This window comes from Sparus aurata, chromosome 10 (genome assembly GCF_900880675.1).
Source record: "Sparus aurata chromosome 10, fSpaAur1.1, whole genome shotgun sequence".
Lineage (NCBI taxonomy): Eukaryota > Metazoa > Chordata > Actinopteri > Spariformes > Sparidae > Sparus > Sparus aurata.
In genome coordinates this window covers 10,940,799-10,961,105 of record NC_044196.1, presented here as the reverse complement: position 1 = coordinate 10,961,105, position 20,307 = coordinate 10,940,799, and the positions used below count along the sequence as shown (strand labels likewise).

The window sequence follows — 20,307 nt, the reverse complement described above, 5'->3', positions numbered from 1 at the left end:
TGTGAGGTGAAAATATAACATTTCGACTTGGCGCAAACTCGTCTCTGCCCCCGAGAGGAAACATGTCCGTCTCGCACTCCCTCTGTCTATCTCCCTCTCCAGATCTTTGCCTTCGTCACCTCTTCCTCCTCTAGAGACAGAAAGCACTTCACTTCCTGCTCTTATCTCCTCGCCGACCGTCTACGTATCATCCCGTGGCTGCTGTCATCCCTCACATCCGTCTGGCGGTATCCCTCTGTCGCCTGAAAAGCCTGAAACAGCCGCGAACAGACAGGCGGGCGGGCGAGGAGAGACAGAGATGGCCTCGGGGCTTTTCTAACTCTGTTTCTTCTCTCACTCCATCCCATCAAATCTCCGTCTCTTTCTCGCTCATGCGCCAGTTTCGTCCCTGCAGCTCTACATCCTTCTCTGGTTCTGTCCCATTAAATCTCTCGTCCTCGTCTCCGCTCGCAGTTGCTCCAGCTCATTATCTCACCCGGTCCGATGCTTCCACCCCCCACCCCCCTCCACCCGCCCCGTTTCATCCTCCATCTTTTCTCACCTGCCCTCCGTCTGTTTTCCACTCTATTTCTGTTTCCTACTGCAGAGACCCTCTTGAAGTCTCACTCTGCTCCGACAAGTCCCACGAGGAGCGCAACAAAAATCCCTCAATTCAACAAAGACGAGGAAATGTTGTACTGTGTCTGAGTACGAGTGTGTTTTAATAGATGTAACTGGGGCAGATGGTTCTGGTCCATGATCCTCAAATAACCGTATACCAGTGAGATTGTGCCACATATATATGGACAACAAGTTTTATGTTGCCCCAACGAATGAAAGCAAATAAATCTCCGAGGTACCTTCATGATTGTGGTTCCCATAGATCCACATGCTGGTTCTTGACATACACACCTTAAAGGAGAACGTTGGCCGTTGTTAACCCATATCCCGGCTGATTGAGGTTACCGAGTGCTGTCTGTAGGAAAAATAACGTGAATTTTTTGCACAATATTGACCAGATATCAGGACAGCAGCTAAAGCGAACCTATGGGGGCCGACATCCTTAAGTTTCACTTTCGGTTATGTCTGCCCCCATAGGTTCGCTTTAGCTGCCGCTCTGATACTCGGTAAATAGTGCGGCAAATGTTCTCGTTAACCTCCATCAACAGGGATATGGGTTAAAAATGGCCGGCGTTCTCCTTTAACATGCTGAAAGTGAGGCTATGTCTTCTGCACGTCTGCTGGTATTTCCTAACAAAGCCTTGACACCAGCGAAGAGTCATAGATATACATAAATAATTCAAATCACCAAGTATACTCTCAGTTTTCAGCAGTATTTCTACACAAAGACAACATCTCTGCTTCCAGGTCAACGGTCGTCTTCCGTCAGAATCTCAACTTTTCAGCAACCGGAGAAAACAAAGTCGTTTCAGCAGGACAACGGTTTGTTTCTGGTCTCATCTAAAGAGGGTTTGAGAGACAGATGTGGGGTCCCTACCTCCTTTTGGTGGTATTTGATGGCCAGTTTGAGCTTGGCCAGGTCGTGGCACTGTCTGGGGTCCAGCTCCTCGCTCTGGTCGTTGTCTCTGTGGTTCAGGATGGTCTCCAGCTCTCTGGAGCTCCGGGCCTGGTCCAGAAGGTCTTTGGCGAAGCGTTTGCACTGCTGCGACAGCTCCTCGTACTCCTGACGAAACTCGTTCTCCACCTGAGGAGAAGAAGATAATACAGGTTATATCTTTGACGTTCATTCAACTCTGTCTGAAAGTGTTGAAAACTAAATGTTCTACTTATAAAACTAAAAATTATAAGGTGTCAACGAAAGTAAAGTGCTTTTGAAGCATTTACCGAGCATTGTCTGAGGAGAATCTCTCCTCTTGTTACCCGAGATAAAAACGTATTCTTAGCCCGAAGGAAAAAAAATCAGAGATTATGATAAGGTGTGAGGCGCTCTGTGATTACACTGCTAGAATAAAAAAGCAAAGAAAAAGGGGAAAGTATATTATAGAGATAAAGAGGAGGAAGGCAAACTGGATGCCGCTGCTTCCTCTGAGGTTTTCACAGCCTTGTTCAGGATGTGGCATCCCTCCAGGAAAGTTCCCTTGATGAATGGATGCCAAGGAGAAGCGAAGCTGCTGGTCAGAGGAGTGAAGCTGCTGGTTGGAGGAGTGAAGCTGCTGGTTGGAGGAGTGAAGCTGCTGGTCGGAGGAGTGAAGCTGCTGGTCGGAGGAGTGAAGCTGCTGACAGGAGCAGCTTTTCACCGTGACACTTTAAGTTGCCGTCTCGTTTAATTTCACTGTAAGCTGTATATCGTGGAAATTAAAACTGGCAGAAATTATGAGGCCAATCCGACTCCCGCTCCAAATACTTCACTGATGAGTGTCCGCAAAGCTAACTGGACTTTTTGAGGAGCTTCGCACCTTCGCCGAGATATCATCCTTACCTTGCTGAGCTCTTTGAGTTCCCAGCCCAGTCTGAAGGCAGTGAGGATGGGATCTTCACTGGACAGAGCGATGAGGGACGGCGAGGCCAGAGCTTTGTAGATGTTGAGTCGAGACCGTGAGTGCCGAAGACTGTCGACCTGCAGAAGAGGAGGATAAAACAAAGAAAAACAAAGAGTCAAACTTTTGCGCACCAAGGACCAAGATATTAAGATATCAAGAAGATTCATTCTTGATCGCAAGGATGTCGAAGAGGAGTTTTTGCCCTGAGGATTAAAACCCGTACTGCATCTTGCCATCATCGGCCTCATCTTTCAACTGAGTCTGTCGATCTTAAAACTAGTTTACAAAACCCTGATTTTGACATTTTACTTAACTCATCAAATACTGGAAGCTAACTGAGTTATTAAAGTAGTTTACGTTGCAGAACAGAGATTCATAAGTGAGAAGAGGGGAGGAAAATGAAGAAATGGCGGAGATGTTAGATTTCTAATCATTTAGGAAATGTGCTGAAACTAAATGTTCGTGTTGGATGTACCAATGGGAGTAATTACTGCATATTCTAAAATTGATTTCCTGCAGAGCGAGATCAAACACTGAGAAATATTCACTTACCTCTGAACTGGAAACACACTCGACACAGTCGCATCGGATCTGGTGAGGTCTGGGGATGGTGACCTGCACAGAACAAGAAGAAAATAAAAAGATGAATCATAACTGAATTAATTAATGAGTCAAGATAAAAGGGTTTGCTGACGCATCGTGTCATCACCTTCCGCTGGACGAGGAGCTTGATGATCTCGTAGTTGTTGGTGTGAGCAGCGAGCATGATGGGAGTTATGTCTGGGGTGAACTCTGAAAACTGACTGTCCATCATCAAGGAAGGAACCTGGAGACAAACAAACAGCCAAAACTCTTTAATGAACCAAGAAATAAAAAGTTTTTGTTTGATATTTCTGGTTCAACGCTTCCTGTGTGAGAGAAAAACAAAAATGCAAAACTCTCTCGATCTTATTTTGTAAAATTAAAATGAGGAACAGCTGAGAACAGAAGACAAATTAGCCGAACGATGAGTCAAATTAAACTCTCCTGAATCAGATTAAAAACAAATTGAATTAGAGCAAAGTGTTCGACAGAAGCAGTTTCCTGCAGAGGTACATTTATTTAAAGTCACTTCCTCTCCAGACCTCATTATAACCCTCGCTGAAACGACTCTGAACAGCTGCTGCAGAGAAGGAACGAGGGATTTTATTGCCAAGTGGAAACCAGGTGGTGCGTCACTAAAGGTGGACGGGAGAGAGAATAATGGATTCATTATACTAAACAGAGTTTAAAGGCACAGAAACAGTTTATTTGCCGCTTTGAGCCCAAAACCTGCTCCAAACCATTGGCCAAATTGAATCTACAGCGTATTAGTTTAAACACATGGAGATCTATTGGATGTCCGTCCTGCGAGAGGCGATCCTTCCTCTGTGGCTCTTCATGAGGTTTCTTCCATCTTTACTTTCCCCCTATTAAAAGTTTCTCCTCAATCAAAACGCGGGGTCTAAGGACATAGGATGACTCATCTTACATCCTCCCTCCTCATCTGACCTCCTGCAGAAACCTTTTCTACAGACTTTCTTCAGACTTTCCACAGATTTTCTAGAAACGATTTTGTAAAGATTTTCCACAGATTTTCTAGAAACTTTCCAAAGATTTTGTAAAGATTTTCCACAGATTTCTAGAAACTTTCCAAAGATTTTGTAAAGATTTTCTACAGACTTTTGACAGAATTTCTACACATTTTCGACAGACTTCCTTTAGACATTTTTAACTGACTTTCTACAGACTTTTTTACAGATTTTCCTGAGGTTGTCTGGAGACTTTTCACAGATTTTTCTAAAGATTTTCCAAAGATTTTCTAGAAACTATCTACAGACTTTCTACAGATTTTTCACAGACTTTCTAGAGACTATCCTTAGATTGTCTGCAGATTTTAAATGAGTAGAGTTGTTTGTAGAACTGAAAACAGTCACACATCTCAACTCTTTTGTACATGTTAATGCATTAAAGGTTCAATATTGGCCAACTGAAATGTTCACACTCAAATCACAGGGGGCAGCACGAGAGTAACTGCTAACTCTTTCCAAACTGTAGCTGCTGTTAGCTTGTTTAATTAGCCATGTAGCTAGCGGTCCGGACTGGATGGAAGCTCAGGAAGGATCAGGGGAGTGTTTGTGTTTACATTGCTACCACAGGGCTAAAAAGACCGGGACGAGCTAGCTGGTTAGCATGCTAACTTCAGTAGATATCTCTGCGACTGTGACTCTGATTAGAATTCTGACACAGTGCACCTTTAAAATCAAAGTTTGTGGTGCAGTGTGACAACATGTCCAAGAATGGATTACGTGCTCGAAGAACTAAGAGCTCAATAGCTATTTAATGTATCATGTTTGCTTATCTTTCCTGAAATACAGATGAATGTTGAGGAGAAAAGAAAAATACAATATTAGCCTCTGAGCCGTGGTGGAGTAAAGGTATAAAACAGCATAAAATATCTCAAAATTGCTCTTGTACTTCCTCAGCACAGATCCTTTGAAGTGTGAGAGAGAAAAGAGAAGAAGAAAAGCCACAAAGGAAACTTTCTGATTTACTGTAACTGCAGATCAAACCGCCCCTCGGAGTCAGATGAAAGATGAAGATCAAACTACTTCTCTGTCGTAGTTTTTGCATTATTGATTTCTTTTTTTTTAAAAGTAGAAATGAATGCAGTAAACATCAAATTTACTCTAAAATCAGAAGTGACGGGGAACATTTGGATCTGCAGATTTTATGCACCGATCAAAACAACCAGAAAAGATCGTCGACTCCAGCAACACAACACACACACACACACATACACACACACACATGCACACATAATCTGTTTTCACACACTTCACACATCAAAGGAAGTGTGAGAAGAGCCTCAACAACCGTCTTCCTCATCTGCATCAGCTCCCTATCTCTGGAACTACCTCCTTCCTTCCTACCTTCCTTCCTTTCTGGCGTTGCGGCCTCATTCCTTCCATTCCTAGCAAACTGGCGATGTAGAAAAAGTGCGCTTGGTCGTAGTTAATCGGAGAGTGGGTGAGGGAGGGAGAGAAAGAGGGAGAGAAAGAGGGAGCGAGAAAGGGAGGACAGATGAAACAAGGGGAGTTAGGAGGGAGGATGCAGAGAGGTAATAAAAGAGAGAGGGGGAGTCAGACTGAGTCAGATGGAGAGTGACGGCAGAAAGGTCAACAGATTTGCTCGCCAAGAGAAGATAAAAGGCATCGACTCTACCTGTCAGCTGAGAGAGCACACACACACACACACACACACACACACACACAAACACACTGTTCTTAATATAGGCATCACATGCAAACACACACAAACACACACACACACACACACACACACACACACACACACACACACACACACCGCCTCGTTAACTGAGAGTGATGCAGTTGTTGGTTTTTATCTGTTCACAAACAAACTTTTTCTGTTTAACACAAATAATCTAAACCCAATTTTTTTATCCAGATCAGTAAAAATGTCAAATTTGTGATGGAAAGAAAAAGTGTAAATCCAGATGTGACTCTCATCCCGCTAATGTGATTTTAAAAAGTCCTGTAAATGTTTTATGCTTTTCTGGATTCTGTATATTCTGTATGTATAAAATAATACAGAGCAGTCCTGAAAGAGTGGACTGTTCGATGTGTAAATGTAAATGTTCTAAATGCTAATGTCACAATTCAGCCTGTGCACGATAATCTATACATGATGATGAAACAGTATAAACTAAATATGTTAATTTATTTACATTTTCTGTCTTACAGATCGTAGACGAGCTGAGAGAACAGAAACAGAAACACATCAAGAAGCAGATTTTGTTCCCATCCTCGTCCAACTGAGAGGCGACCAAAAAAAAAAAAAAAAAAGAAAACCTTCCCACAATCCTCTGCTTTTTCGGCCAAGGGTTGGTTGCCATGGTGACGCTGAACCTCACAGCCTCTCGTGGTCCAAGAATTAATGTAGAGGAAGAAGAAGAAGAAGTGTGTGTTTCTGCTCTCTTATCTTTATCTTTATATGAAAATATCTCCTCTCTCTCTCTCTCTCTCTTCATAGATCTAATGTCTCTCACTCGCTCTTCATCCCTCCTCCTCTTCATCTTCATCTCTTCTCCCTTCTGATTTTTGTAAATCTCTTTCACTTCCTTTCACTTTCACCTCATCTCTCCTCCTCGGTCATCCCAGAACACCTACATGCTAACTGAGCTGAGCAACATGTGCTTTCACACACACACACACACACACACACACACACACACACACACACACACACACACACACACTGCAGACAAATGTACTGTCTGTCTCTAAATCCTGTTTCACAGTGTCTCTATGAAACGAGCTGGTTAATTTTCCTCTCTCAGCTAAATGTGGCATTACAGTGAATGGATGTACTACTCATTATCACACACACACACACACACACACACACACACACACACACACACACACACACACAGATATAAAACGCACATGGATGCACTTTAACGGATGAGTAAATGCAAACACGTGCTGCGTGAATCCGTCTGGCTGCGACAGATTAACATACATCCTTTTGTTAAAACACACACACACACACACACACACATACACACCTGCTTCTCGCCACTAGGCCTCCTGTGTGACAGCAGCAGCTCCACGGCGCCCACCACCTCCTTCCTGATGGCGTAGAGCAGGGCGTCGCCCGTGTGGATGCCGTGGTCCAGCAGCAGCTCCATGATCTCCAGGTTCTCGTTCTCGATGGCGATGAGCAGCGCGCTGCGGCCCAGCGGGTCCAGGCAGTTCACGTCCATGTTGTAGTAGACCTCGGCCTCACGCAGGGCGTGTTTGACACCCGCGTAGTCGCCTGGAGAGACAGAAAAGACGATGGATGTCAAGGCAGAGTGGTGATGGTTTTCTTTCTGCAGCATTCATTTGGTTCATATCACTGAGAGTGTAAAGACAGAGCAGGTTGTCCCACTGAGGGAACAGTTTGGGTTTCAGCATCTTGTTCAAGGACAAACGTCAGCTGTTGCAGAGTTGAACACCTGTGAGCGGTCAGCTGCAGCAGAGTCTGACCGACCGGCCGCTGCTGCTGTTCAACCATCTGAAACACCCTGACTCAGCAGGATGTCGGTGGCCATACGATCAGCAGAATGGAGGTAATAAAGATGAAGTGTACCTTTCTCCACAGCGGTGAGGTAGGCCCTCTCCTCAGCAGACAGCTCCACCTCAGCCCGCACGATCTGAAGCGGGATGCGGTCGCGGTACGGCGAGTATGTCGCCTGAAACACAAACAAGAGAAAATACAATATGGTCATGACTGTGCAAGGGATTTATTTTGTTATCTGTAACAGCAGGTTTCCATAAAAAAGGGAGCTGGATCTGAACCACAGAAGGTCTCTTTTTGGTAGCATTATGTGTCTCTGTGTCTTTTTTGAGGTTTTTGTGTCACTTGCAGTAGCGTAACGTCTCTTTATGTCTCTTTGTAGTAGCTTTATGTGTCTGTGTGTCTCTTTGTAGTAGCTTTATGTCTCTATTTAGGAGCTTTATGTCCCTTTGTAGTAGCTTTATGTCTCTCCGTAGTAGCTTTGCGTCTCTTTGTAGTAGCTTTACGTCTCTTTGTAGTAGCTTTATATCTCTCTGTAGTAGCTTTATGTCTCTCTGTAGTAGCTTTACGTCTCTTTGTAGTAGCTGTACATGTCTTAGTAGTAGCTTTATGTCTCTCTGTAGTAGCTTTACATCTCTTTGTAGTAGCGTCATGTGTCTGTGTATCTCTTTGTAGTAGCTTTATGTCTCTTTGTAGTAGCTGTATATCTCCTTGTAGCAGCTTTATGTCTCTTTGTAGTAGCGTCATATTTCTGTGTGTCTCTTTGCAGTAGCGTTATTGGTCTTTGTGTCTCTTTGTGTCTCTTTGTAGTAGCTTTATGTCTCTTTGCAGTAGCTCTATGTCTCTTTGTGTCTGTTTGCAGTAGTTTAATGCCTCGTTGTGTCTTTTTATAGTAGCTGCATGTCTCCTGTGTCACTTTGTATTAGCTATTTGTCTCTTTGTGTCTCTTTGTTGTACTTTTGTGTCTGTTATCATTCTGTCTCTTTGTAGTTGTTTTGTGCTTCTTTGTGGTTGATTGTAAGACTTTTTAAAGATCTTTATTTCACATCCATATTGAAAAATAAATTCAATAATATGATGGGACATCAGAGTACCAAATTTACTTGCAAAGTAAATTAGTTTATTCTCTGGTGTCACTCCTGGTGTGAATACAGGACAATGTGACAGCAGACGTTTGCTGGTAGAGACATGATGTCAGCTGACACACACTGATCTGACACACATTTAAATGAGGTAAGCTTTTTTGTTCATTACACCTTCATTATAATATATTAATATATTCAGGGGAAATGTGCTTAGGTGCCTTATCATACAGAAATGTCTGCATGTTTAATGAGTGAAGATTGATGGACTACTCATTAATCAGGACAGTCATGTCAGAGGAAAAGCAAAAGCCTTCAGAGTTTTTACAGGTAATCAGCTCGCTCAGTCCCAATTAGGCAGGACTGTGCGAGGAACAGATGCTGTTGAGTTAAAGTCCCTTTCAGCTCCATATTAACCAGATGGATCTGGATCAGTGGTCTGTGATCGTTGTTCTAATAACTGTGATCAGACAGAAAACTGTTTTAAAGACGGGCTGACACTGCAGTTCTCTGAGCCATGTGGCTAGAACTGTAAATGTTTGATTCTGGCTGTTTGTTTTAGAGCTCAAACTGGCTCAGAAGTCAAATAAATCATCAGTTTGGTTATTTGCATTATTAATTCTCCATCAAATCTGCAAAACCATCCTAACTTCTTCGCACAGTGTTGGAAATGTTATTCTGTTTTACAACCCAAACCCAAACCCAAACAGAGTCAACATCAGAGCTGAACAGCCAAGACGGTTGACAACAACATGAGTCTGCTGCTGAAGTAACCATGAAGTTACAGTGAATAATATTAATAGTGAATGTGACACAAACATGGAGGATACCATCAGTCGACACTGTGAAAACAGGAGTGTGATGAACAGAGCGACAGACTTGATCTGGTGTGAGTCTTTGTTTTCATCCTCTGTGTGTTTTCTGTTCTGATGGTCGGATAAAGAGACAACGTCCCTGAGCTCAGACGTGGAAAAGGTCAACCTGTCCTTAACCAGAGCGCCACTATATCAAAATACACACTGTGTCTCTCTGTAGTTATTTTGTGTCTAGTTGTAGTAGTTTTGTACTTCTTCTGGTAGTTTTTTGTCTCTCAGGTCGTTTTGGGTCTTCTTGTAGTAGTTCTATGTCGCTCTGTGGTAGTTTTGTGTCTCTTCATGGTAGTTTTGTGTCTCTTTGTGGTAATTCTGCATTGCTCTGTGGCAGTTTTGTGTCACTTTGTGGTAGTTTTGTGTCTTTGTGGTAGTTTTGTGTCTCTTTGTGGTAGTTTTGTGTCTCTTTGTCATAATTCTGCATTGCTCTGTGGTAGTTTTGTGTCTCTTTGTGGTAGTTTTGTGTCTTTGTGGTAGTTATGTGTCTTTGTGGTAGTTCTGTGTCTCTTTGTGGTTGTTTTATGTCTTTGTGGTAGTTTTGTGTCTCTTTGTGGTAGTTGTGTGTCTCTTTGTGGTAGTTTTGCGTCTCTTTGTGGTTGTTTTGTATCTTTGTGGTAGTTTTGTATCTCTTTGTGGAAGTTGTGTGTCTCTTTGTGGTAGCTTTGTGTCTCTTTGTGGTAGTTCTGCATTGCTCTGTGGTAGTTTTGCGTCTCTTTGTAGTAGTTCTGCGTCTTGGTGATGACCAATAAAAGGCTAGACTTCCACTTTGACTCACCTTCTTGTAGTACAGCTGTGTCATGGGGTTCATCGTGCCAGTCTAGAAGAAAGAAAGACAGAAGTGAGAGTTACTACGGAAGCCAAGAAATATCAACAGTACGACAATAACTAGAAGCCAATGAAGAACAAACTTGTCCACACAACAAAACAGAGCAATGTATCACTGAAAGCTTGCAGTGTGCTCCTGCAGAACCTGCCAACAAATCATCATGTTTTAAAGGTTCTATCAGTTCCAAAGTAATCCAGTGATGGTTGTCTGGACATGGGTTAAAACACTGCAAACATGAATTAATAACTGTTAATTTGGCCTACTGTTAATGGTGACAATTTGTTAACAGTTAACAAATATAGACAAAAACTAGGGGACTCGAGCTGTTTCTGAGAAAACAAACAAACCACACAACTAAAAGAGGTAAAAATCCCAGCAAGTAAACCAAAGCTGTCTGCAGGACTGGACACGACTGGGGATTTTACAGAAACCTTTATTATTTGAGAGATTGATCAACTTTGTTTATTTCCTTTAAATTGTGACAACTTTATTACTGTTGCAGTACGATGACACAAAGGGATGACACACAACAAGACTTTATTTCAACCCACACCTGTGTCGGCGGGGTAAAAATCTTAAAAAACCATTTGCAGACTTTTTAAAGCTAAACTTAAGATCTAAATTTGAATATTGAATTGACTAAAGACTGGACAAAAACTTCAGTATCATCCAGTTCTGTCTGGCGTCTGAAGACTAGCAGCGGACCAGCAGACAGCAGGACTACAGTATGTGTCTTTAACCTGAGCGACAGTGACGGTTGGGCCGACAGTCGAGGCAGCGCAGACTCTACATACATGCAGCACAATAACCAGCACACAGACCGAGGATAAGCCTCATCCTGCAGTATTAGCAGCTCTAGCCTTGTTAATGCATGTAATCCACCGTGAACCACTGCCTCCTAAAGAAGCTCAGCTCGTTTGCACATTTACATTCATCTGTGTGGGTTTTTCATCACGTCGACTTATTGCTCTGTAATTGCATTCCACATTTTTTTGTTTATTTCGGGAGCGAGCGTTGTAGACAGAAGGATGCATTTTGATTTGTTTTACATTTTCCTCCACGCTGTGGGATTAATTTTTCAGCAGCAGGGAGCCATCAGAATGAATCCAGAGGAAGAGAAATACTGAAAACCATCTGCATGTTTCTGCTGCTGAGAGAGAGATAATTACTGAAGCTGTACGTGTTGAGACCAGGGCGAGGGAAGTCATTAATATGAGCTGGTATTACTCAGTTTTTACTGCCGGGGTGCCTCTGAGCAAAAGAAAAGAAAAGATTTAATGACAATTTCTGTGTGTTTGTGTTTTAAAAATGTAACTTCTGGATGAGAGAAGAGTGAAAAACTGCACAGATGTTCTTTTCCAGCTGTTTCATCACTGATCAAATGAGCTGAGGAGGTAAATTAAAGCACAGATTGGACTTGGACCTGGAGGAACATTTACAATGTGTTGGACCTGCTGAAATCCAGAAAAAAATGCTAGGTCTGACGGCTTCTAGCAGGTGGGGTATCTGGATGGCAACACATTCTGATTTTTGAGATTACTTGGTTTAGATTGACCACACAGGTGCATGTTTTATTCATTTTCATAGACCTGTATCTTGAGTTTAGTCTATACATTTTAAAAGTTGACTTTCCTTTATAAAGGTCAAGAAAGTCAAGTAGACCATGAAAGTTTTAGCATCTTACAATTTTGGTATCATAAATAACTGAACCTTTTTCAGTTCCTTGAAGCTGTTTCACATCTCATCCCAGAGGCTTCTTCAGTTCTAACAATGTGTAGCATCTAGGCTTTTAAACAATGTGTGGGAGTGTCCTTAAATAGTATGGGAGTATGGGAGTGTCCCCACATATTGTGGGAGTGTCCTTATAGAGTCTTTAAGGACATGAACTCTGAGTTTCAGATTCATGAAATTTTTGGTCTTCTTTAATTGGTCATTTTGAGGTAATCGGTTTTCTCAAAGTCATAGAAGAAAGAAAGACACCCAATACTCACAACTAATGAGCTGAGACAAGGTAATATTAGTTTATTTCTGTTTTTTGAGCTTGAAAATGATTTAAAAAATCATTCAACATTCTGGAGTTGACTCCCCGTGCTCCTCAATAACAAAATGTTTAAACTTGCAGCACTACAGGTTATAAAGAAGCTCAAAGATCCTCAAGACAGACATAAATAATGTAGATGTTAATAAAACAAACCTCCCTCTTCTCAAGCTGCTGCTCCGAATACCAAATACAAATACAAAGACGTGGACCGGTTTTACAAATTAAAGCATCAGAATGATCCTGTCATCAACAGTTTGACCCTGAAGGTCTGACCGGGCCTTCATGTCTTCCTCACGCTGCGTCTGTTGTGACCAGAACGCTGGCTCATCCTGAGATATGCTAATGTCACAGATGTGGGTGAGCGCTCGGTCTGACACTGTAAATTGAACCCATTATCACAGCTGTGATACGGATCTGCATTTCAACGAGGGCTGCCGGGGGGGGAGGGGAGTCTGTGCAGAGCCGGCAAACACACACTCGCAGTCAGACACATGCAATGAGAGAAGGCTGAAATCTCAAACACACTTCTGCATTACCCAACATATGTAACATACTGGTGAAGTCTGACGTACCAACCTCACATCTGTCACTGCAGCTGAGATTCTGCCGCAGCCACAGATGTTGTAAGATGTTATTTTCATATCTCGGTGCTGAGAAAAACAAATACTGTAGCGTCGAGCTCCAGTGAAGCAGAGAACCATCTCACTTCCTTTGTATCTCGTCGGGTCTTGCACATGTGCAGGGGAGGACGTACTACAGATCGACTAGCAACAAGCAACCAGGTCCTGCAGAGGTCAGTTCACGATTCATATATTTAAAGGGATTTTATGAAATCTACGCAGATCTGGAACACCAGCTTTTGAGAAACATGTTCAAATGTCAGCCAAACTGGCAACAAATATCTGACCAGAGAAATCTTTTAACGACGGCTGAGACCACGAGCAAGTCACCCGCTAGTAGATAGGGGTGTACCCAAATATCGATACTACGATATATCGCGATTTTTCATCTTGCGGTATGTTATCAATACACTGGTGCCAAATATCGATATTTAATAATATCTAAGTTGCGGTCAGTGTGTGTTAAGAAGAGCCACTGTGCAGTATACACTTTGTTTACTTGGCTGTCATTCATGTGAAATTGATTGACAATGTTTTGTAATTCCTGTGAAATGGTCAATAAATTCTGAATTTCGTCAGTGACACAGATATCGTGATGTATCGTGGATGAAATTTCTTGCAATATAATATAATATAATATAATATAATATCGATTATCGCAGAATCGCTGTATCGTGATATTATCGTTATCGTGGGCAAAATATCGTGATGGTATCGTATCGCGAGGTACCTGGTGATACCCAGGCCTACTAGTAGAGCAGCAACAAACTTTTCTACCCAACTAAGAAAGCCTGTAAATACCAATAACACCGGGCTTTTTACAAGAACAGACTCTCACTGTAATAGCAGGCTGTGTTAAATTACTGGTAATGAAACTCAAACATTTTCTACGGCTGCAGACTCACATTACACCCTGATTCAACCAGGAAGTGCTGATCTGTTACTTCCCCCCCACCAGGAACGTTTGGAAATGAAGCATCACGCCTCCCAGATACTGTTGAATTGTTCAGATTCTGTTTATTTTTGTCAGTTTATCTTGAATCCTTGATGTAAAAAGCGGGCTTTAATTATCGGCTTATGTGCAAAGTCCCAAATCAAAAATGCAAACGGCAAAATGGCAGGCAAAGGAAGGTCCAAGTGAAAAAGAAAAATACAAAACTGAAGACAAACTGGAAGACACGGAGAACAAAGTGGCAACACAAGACGACAGACGAACCAACAAGGAGCGTACCGGAAAAAGGGAAACAGACAAAGGCAGGAAGTGGAAAGTAAAACAGGAAACCGAAAACAAATCATGGCGGAGGAGGCTTCTTTCTGCTCATACGCCTCACTGATATCGTTCATCAAATCCACAATCACATCTGCTCACATCTCTGTCTGTGAATTTCTAGAAGTAGTTTGTTCATCCTCCATTTCAAATTCAATGTTTTGTTTTCAGATCACAGACTCAATCTACAGACTGGAATCATCTGAGAGTCGAGGTGAGTCTCCTGACAAAGAGCTTTAATGACCTGCCCGCCTCAGGCTGAAGTCCCGGTCAGGACACCGACTCTTTAACATACTCAGATGCCACAAACACACTTGTAGCTTTTCGTCCTGTCAGTGTGAGGAAGACTGACGAACCCTGACAGGACGAAACACGATCCTGAATCCTAAGTACCGACCGGCGAATGACCGGCTGTCGGGGCGTCGCTGCAGGCCGGTGGTGGAGGCCTGTCACGCTCACAAATGAGAGTGATGCGAAAGTTTGCTCGGCTGACACCGACGTTCATCAGAGTGTCGTGTTTGCGAGAGGAAGAGGAAGACGTCTCGGCTGTCAGAGGACTCTTTATCAGCGGCTGACAGATAAATGAACGCCTCCGGTTACTGCTGTTGTCAAGTGGACTGAAAAATACCGACTCGACCGGCAAAAGACAGTTTCCATGGAGCTCTGAGGTTATTTACAGTCGTTCCCCGAATACGGAATTCTTTTATTCGTCGTGCTTCAGGTAATTTATTTCAGCTGTAATGAGGCTGATTAAACTCTATTAGCCACGGAGGAGGAGGAGGAGGAGGAGGAGGAGGAGGAGGAGGCAGTGGGAGACCCCCGGCATCTTGTATGTGTCCGACCTTTGTGTAACGAGCTGCAGTTCGCCATTTTAATTTAGCCGGTTTATCTGCAGCGAATGAATTCACGCCCGGATCGACCTTCAGTGGCCACAGCAGGACCGATCTGAGCTGGGTTCAGCTGAACCGGACACGATCAGACCGGACTGTGACAAACTGTGAGCTGAATTATTCAAATGGGGACGAGCTGCCAAGAGACGACACGTGAGGACGGAGGCGAGTGGATTATTGATGAGCAGCAGTTCGAGTTTGCCGTGAGGAAGATTTAAGACGCCAAAATGAAAACAAACAAAGAAAACGATCCCTTAATCAAAACTGAAGATGTGAGCCGGCCTGTGGGATCATGGGAGTTGTAGTCGCCATTGTTAAACAACCATCACTGCTGATTCTTTCGTGGAGATATCTTTGACAGCGTCCACAAACGTTTGTATATTCATGATTTATTCATAACTCAAAGCACGAGAGCGACGTTGTGACGCAACTTTAAAACTTTATTGACCAACTGAGGCAGAACAAAACAATAATCAACAGGGCTGCAATCTATTAAAGAAGCCTAAACTTATAGTCAAGACATCCCAGCGCCTCTAGGACACACAGCACACAAGCTGTATTTGTGTAAATGACAAGTGAATTTTAAGCATTTGAAAGCAAAATGAAACAAATAAAATTAAAAATGTGAATCTTTTGCTTACCATGAACTGTTTTAAATGAACAAACTCGGCCACATAATGGCGCGCTGAAGGCTACGTGATGCGTGGATGTGGACGTGAACGGAGGTGAGAGGTAAACAAACCAGGAGACAAAACGGAGAAAGGCCTTCAGGAATGACTTCCGATATGACCAAGAAATGCAAGACAGTGTAATCAGCTGATCCGTCTGAGTGTCAGAGTTTATTCAGGAAATATGTTTCCATAAAACATTTACACAGAAAACAAAAAAACCTCAAGCGAACTTTTTTGAGGCACGTTTTTTCGTATTTTGACGTTTCCTTCAAAATGCTTTCCGGAAACACGGCTACTGACAGACAGCAGCTTTAAAAAGTGTGACTGTAAATGACGGTAAAACGCAGTAAAGACTCTGACTGAGCTGACGTGGAAAGGACTGCAGGTAAACAAGGTAAACAACTTGAAATATTTGGTTTCTTAGTTCAAGCAAAGAGTCTGCCATCTCTGACGCTGACCGGCTGGTTGATCCGAGAGTTTTTAACTTTTCCCCGCTCACGTTTTGTTCAGTCCTGTCGCCTGAATTCCTTCCTCACTTCCCGACTTTTTCCTGGAAGTTAAAGCGACGGGCGGCCAGTATTGCAATGCAGCATCTTCTCTCTCCTCCTCAGTCCTGCGGGCGGTTCTGACACATCTATCAGCGGAACACTTCACGGCTGTTATGACGGCTAAGCAGCGCAGCAAATGATCTATTTCATGCATGCCAGTTTGGATGTTTTGCGCCGGGGGGGGCGTTGATGTGTGCTCGCAGAGAGAAATCCTGAAACCTTTAAAAAGCTCACAGGGAAAAATGTTTCCATACCATCCGGGATGAAATTACTCATTCTGTTCCTCAGTCTGACATCAACAGACATTAAGAGAAGTGAATCTGTGTATTTGCTGGAGTCGTGTGTGTATAAATAAAGTCAACACGTCGCGGCGTTGGCCTCCGGCGGCGATAAGGATCTGCTCCCTCCTGCAGGGTCGAGCTCCTGGCGCCTTAATTGTGTGAAACCAGATTAAATTATGCGGCTGGGATTAATCCCGCAGTGGCGTACGTGTGCGGTCGCTGGAATGCAGATGCGTTTGAGATCTGCATAGCGAGGGAGAATTTATGCTGACGGCTTTACAACGCTCCACCGCCGGAGCTACAGCACTGCAGATAAAGTCCCCGCCGCCTCCTATCTCACTCCATCGCTGCCCCGCAAGTTTTTCCCACCACGGGGAAACTCATTAACTCACATTTTTTCACCACGATCTTTTTCTTTCGAGTCATTTCCTGTCTATCGTACTCTTTCCATACGGCCTCATTTCCCTCCAGTCTGAACACTGTGTCCCTTTTTCTAATTCACCCGATCTCCCTTCATCTGCTGCCTGCTTTCACACCTGCATCCTCATATATTTTTTTTCCATCTTAGGAAAAAAAAAGATAAAGAAACACTCCATCTTGAACTCTCCCTCTCCTCATAATTCTCATCTTTCCGTCTCGTCGCCTCTCCTCGCTGTTCCCCGTCTTGTTTTCCCCTCGGCTGCAGTGGAATCAATTCTCTGCGACTCCACACATCTGTCCTCCCTTTCTCTCCCTCTTCTCCTCCTGCATTTTTTAAACAAGCGCTGCCTGTTTTGTTTTCTTTTCATACAGCGAGGCGTTCACAATCCTCATCAGAATCGGAACAAATCCGACTGGATCAAACACGAGCCGGGGCGAGCTGATCGCAGCGTGCTGACAGTTGCTGTTTTTTTTTTTCTTCTTCTCGGGAGCGTCGGAGTGAACGGCATCAATCTGCGGCGTGTCAAACAAACAGAGTCAAACAATAGACGCGCGACAAGCTGCCGCTCACAGCGAAACACACATCCACAGAGCGGAACAGTCCTTTTGTTCAGGCAACCGACGGACGACCAATCAGACAGCAGCACAGGTGTTGGCCAAACTCATCTGTGTTCACGCAAAAACTGATCGATGCGCTAACGTGTTACGCTCCGAACCCAAACTGTGATAACATGTTCGACACGCTGTCACACACACCTTCTCTTCGTTTGCTGCTCAAAAAGCAGATTTTAACGCACTGGTGTCCAAATAAAACAAATCCAAATGAGGTGGAGAAAAACAAAATTGCTCACTGATCGTCAGGAAATCATCGTGGAGGGTTTTTATTCCAAGTGTAGAAGCCGTTAACGACTTTCGATGGCGTTGGCTCGGAGTGGATTAACGACCTGCCCGCCGCTCTGACTTCCTGCCAAACTCCCATCTCACGTCCTCAGACTCCTCAAGAACCAAAAACCTCAAATCCAGGACCGACTTCAGCCTCAGATCGACGTCCTCACTCTTGTCTTGTCTTTTGCTGTCACTCATGTACTGTAAATATGTTATTTATCTGAAATTCATATCATTTTACTCACTTTATTTGTAGTTTTTCACCGTTTCCTGGCATATTTTACTCGATCGATGTAAGAAATCATCAATAGGTTGTCATTAAAATGATAGTAGAAGCGCTCTGGTTCTTCCCACCACTGTGTTCTGGATCATGTATGAACTTTAAACACTTTAAATGAATCCCCCCCCCCCCCCCCACCCCCGTCGCCTCTTTAATGAAACACATGTATCAGCAGCAGCAGCAGCAGAAAACGGTGCGATAAGCAGAAAGTGTCCCGTCGTCTTCGGCCACTCAGCAATAAAGCTGCGGCGTAATGAGACAAAGTGCTGCGAGCGGAGCTGTTTACGGCGCTTTATTACATGTGGGTGGTTCCGTCTTCTTCTTCTGTGGTGAACCTCTCAGGTTCTGTAATGTTTCCCTCCAGTCTCAACGCTCTCCCCTCCTTCACACGTGTCCCCCCCACGCTCCATCACTCCCTCGCTCTCCTCCTTCGCAGCTCTCATCCCTCCATCATCGACCTCTCTCTCTCTCTCCACCTCGTTCCCCCCCTTCGTCTCCAGCTTCTCCACTTTTACTTTCCGTCTCTGTGAGTCTCACACGTCTGCACCAAAATCAATCATAGATGCATAAAAAGAACTCCTCAGCTGCTCAGTGACACGGTAAACAACCAGAACCAAATCTGAGTCCGCTCGGCATGAAACATGAACAACGGACAGATGTTTTCTCTCTGCATGCATACAAAGTTTAAGGGTAATACCTTGGTACACAATCCACCTTTAACTAGCTGCTTATAAGCTTTCATTTTAGATATTGAATAATATAATCATCCTAGCTAATAACCCCGGGATATTAGCCTACCTGATGACCAACACATGGTGAGTAACAAAGCTGGTAAGTAGTTCTCCAGGTAAAGAACACGCATCATGCCGTTCAAATCCACCCTGCAGTTTTCCTTCCTGGAGTCATAAAAACTTCAATTTTGAACCACAATAAGCTCATCAGATGTCTGTAACTCAAGCTGAAAAAAAGTTTAAAATAACATTGTGGAAACGTTCATTTTGAAACCCGTATGTATGTCACATAGAGATCAATCGTGAACGTTCAATAGCGGCTTAACAAGCATTAAAAAACTTTCATTCTGTCCGGTGGACATCTTTTTGCTCAGTGAGTGCCAAATTTCCTTCTTTAGGTTTGAGGATTTGTTGATCGATTCCTAATTGGAATTGGAATGTGACATTATTGTATGTGACAGTATTGATATATCTTAACTTCAATAACCCGAAACAATGAATGCAATTAAAACGAATTGTGTGAGATGGCAACAATATTTAAAATAACTATTTGACTACATCGATACCTTTGTTTGTTTTTTGGTGTTTTTTATGGTGTTTTCATTTTCATTTCAACCGTCATTGTTAAGGTTGTAAGGTTTGATAGTCGATTCCTAATTGGAATTGGAATGTGACAAAACTATTGATATATCCTGAAGAGATGACCTTTAATAACCTGAAACAATAATGAATTGTGATGTTCTAGGGAAGCACCGATTGTGAAATTCTGGGTCCAAACCAACACCAATGTTTGATAGATAGCCTACATCGATACCTTTGTTTTTTGGTGTTGTTTACTTTGTTTACGTCGTCATTTCTTCCCTCTGTTGTGTGAAACGAAGAAATCTTCATCATGAAACCAACTGAGGTGAAAGAGCGAACACTCGATCCGACAATTTATACAAAAACTTTTAATATAAACTTGAAAAAGATCCTTTCTTTTTAAAGTCTACGAAACAACTCAGCCGTCTTTTTCTATCTCCTGACTTTACTCGTGAGACTCCCACTCCTACATTTGCCTTTTCATTTGTACATATTTGTTCTGTTTCCACTTCAACACCCAGACTATAAATCCTGTCTGTGCTCGACGAACCCTTTAAGTAAAGTAAGTGTTCGATAAAACGTCATCCATCCCCCTCTTCTTCCTCCGTCTCTCCTCCGTCACCTCAGACACCGACCATCTGCAGCCTCATCTTCCTCCACCCCTCGCTCCTTGTCTTCGTCTCTCCCGTCTCCTCGTCCTCCGCTGCTCTTTCGCTATCTCCTCCTTC

At 43.2% G+C, this 20,307-nt stretch overlaps 1 protein-coding gene across 1 annotated transcript in view; it reads right to left on the bottom strand.

Moving 5' to 3' along the window:
* The window catches only part of trpc5a (transient receptor potential cation channel, subfamily C, member 5a), a 120,048-nt gene that overhangs the window by 55,699 nt on the left and 44,042 nt on the right, over positions 1–20,307 (bottom strand). The window contains exons 2-8 of the mRNA XM_030430925.1: positions 10,313–10,354; positions 7,659–7,761; positions 7,093–7,343; positions 3,190–3,306; positions 3,033–3,095; positions 2,420–2,557; positions 1,478–1,684 (exon numbers count right to left, since the gene is read on the bottom strand). Of these exons, the coding sequence (XP_030286785.1) occupies positions 1,478–1,684; positions 2,420–2,557; positions 3,033–3,095; positions 3,190–3,306; positions 7,093–7,343; positions 7,659–7,761; positions 10,313–10,345 (912 nt within the window). The 5' untranslated portion in view covers positions 10,346–10,354. The remainder of the gene's footprint in view (positions 1–1,477; positions 1,685–2,419; positions 2,558–3,032; positions 3,096–3,189; positions 3,307–7,092; positions 7,344–7,658; positions 7,762–10,312; positions 10,355–20,307) is intronic.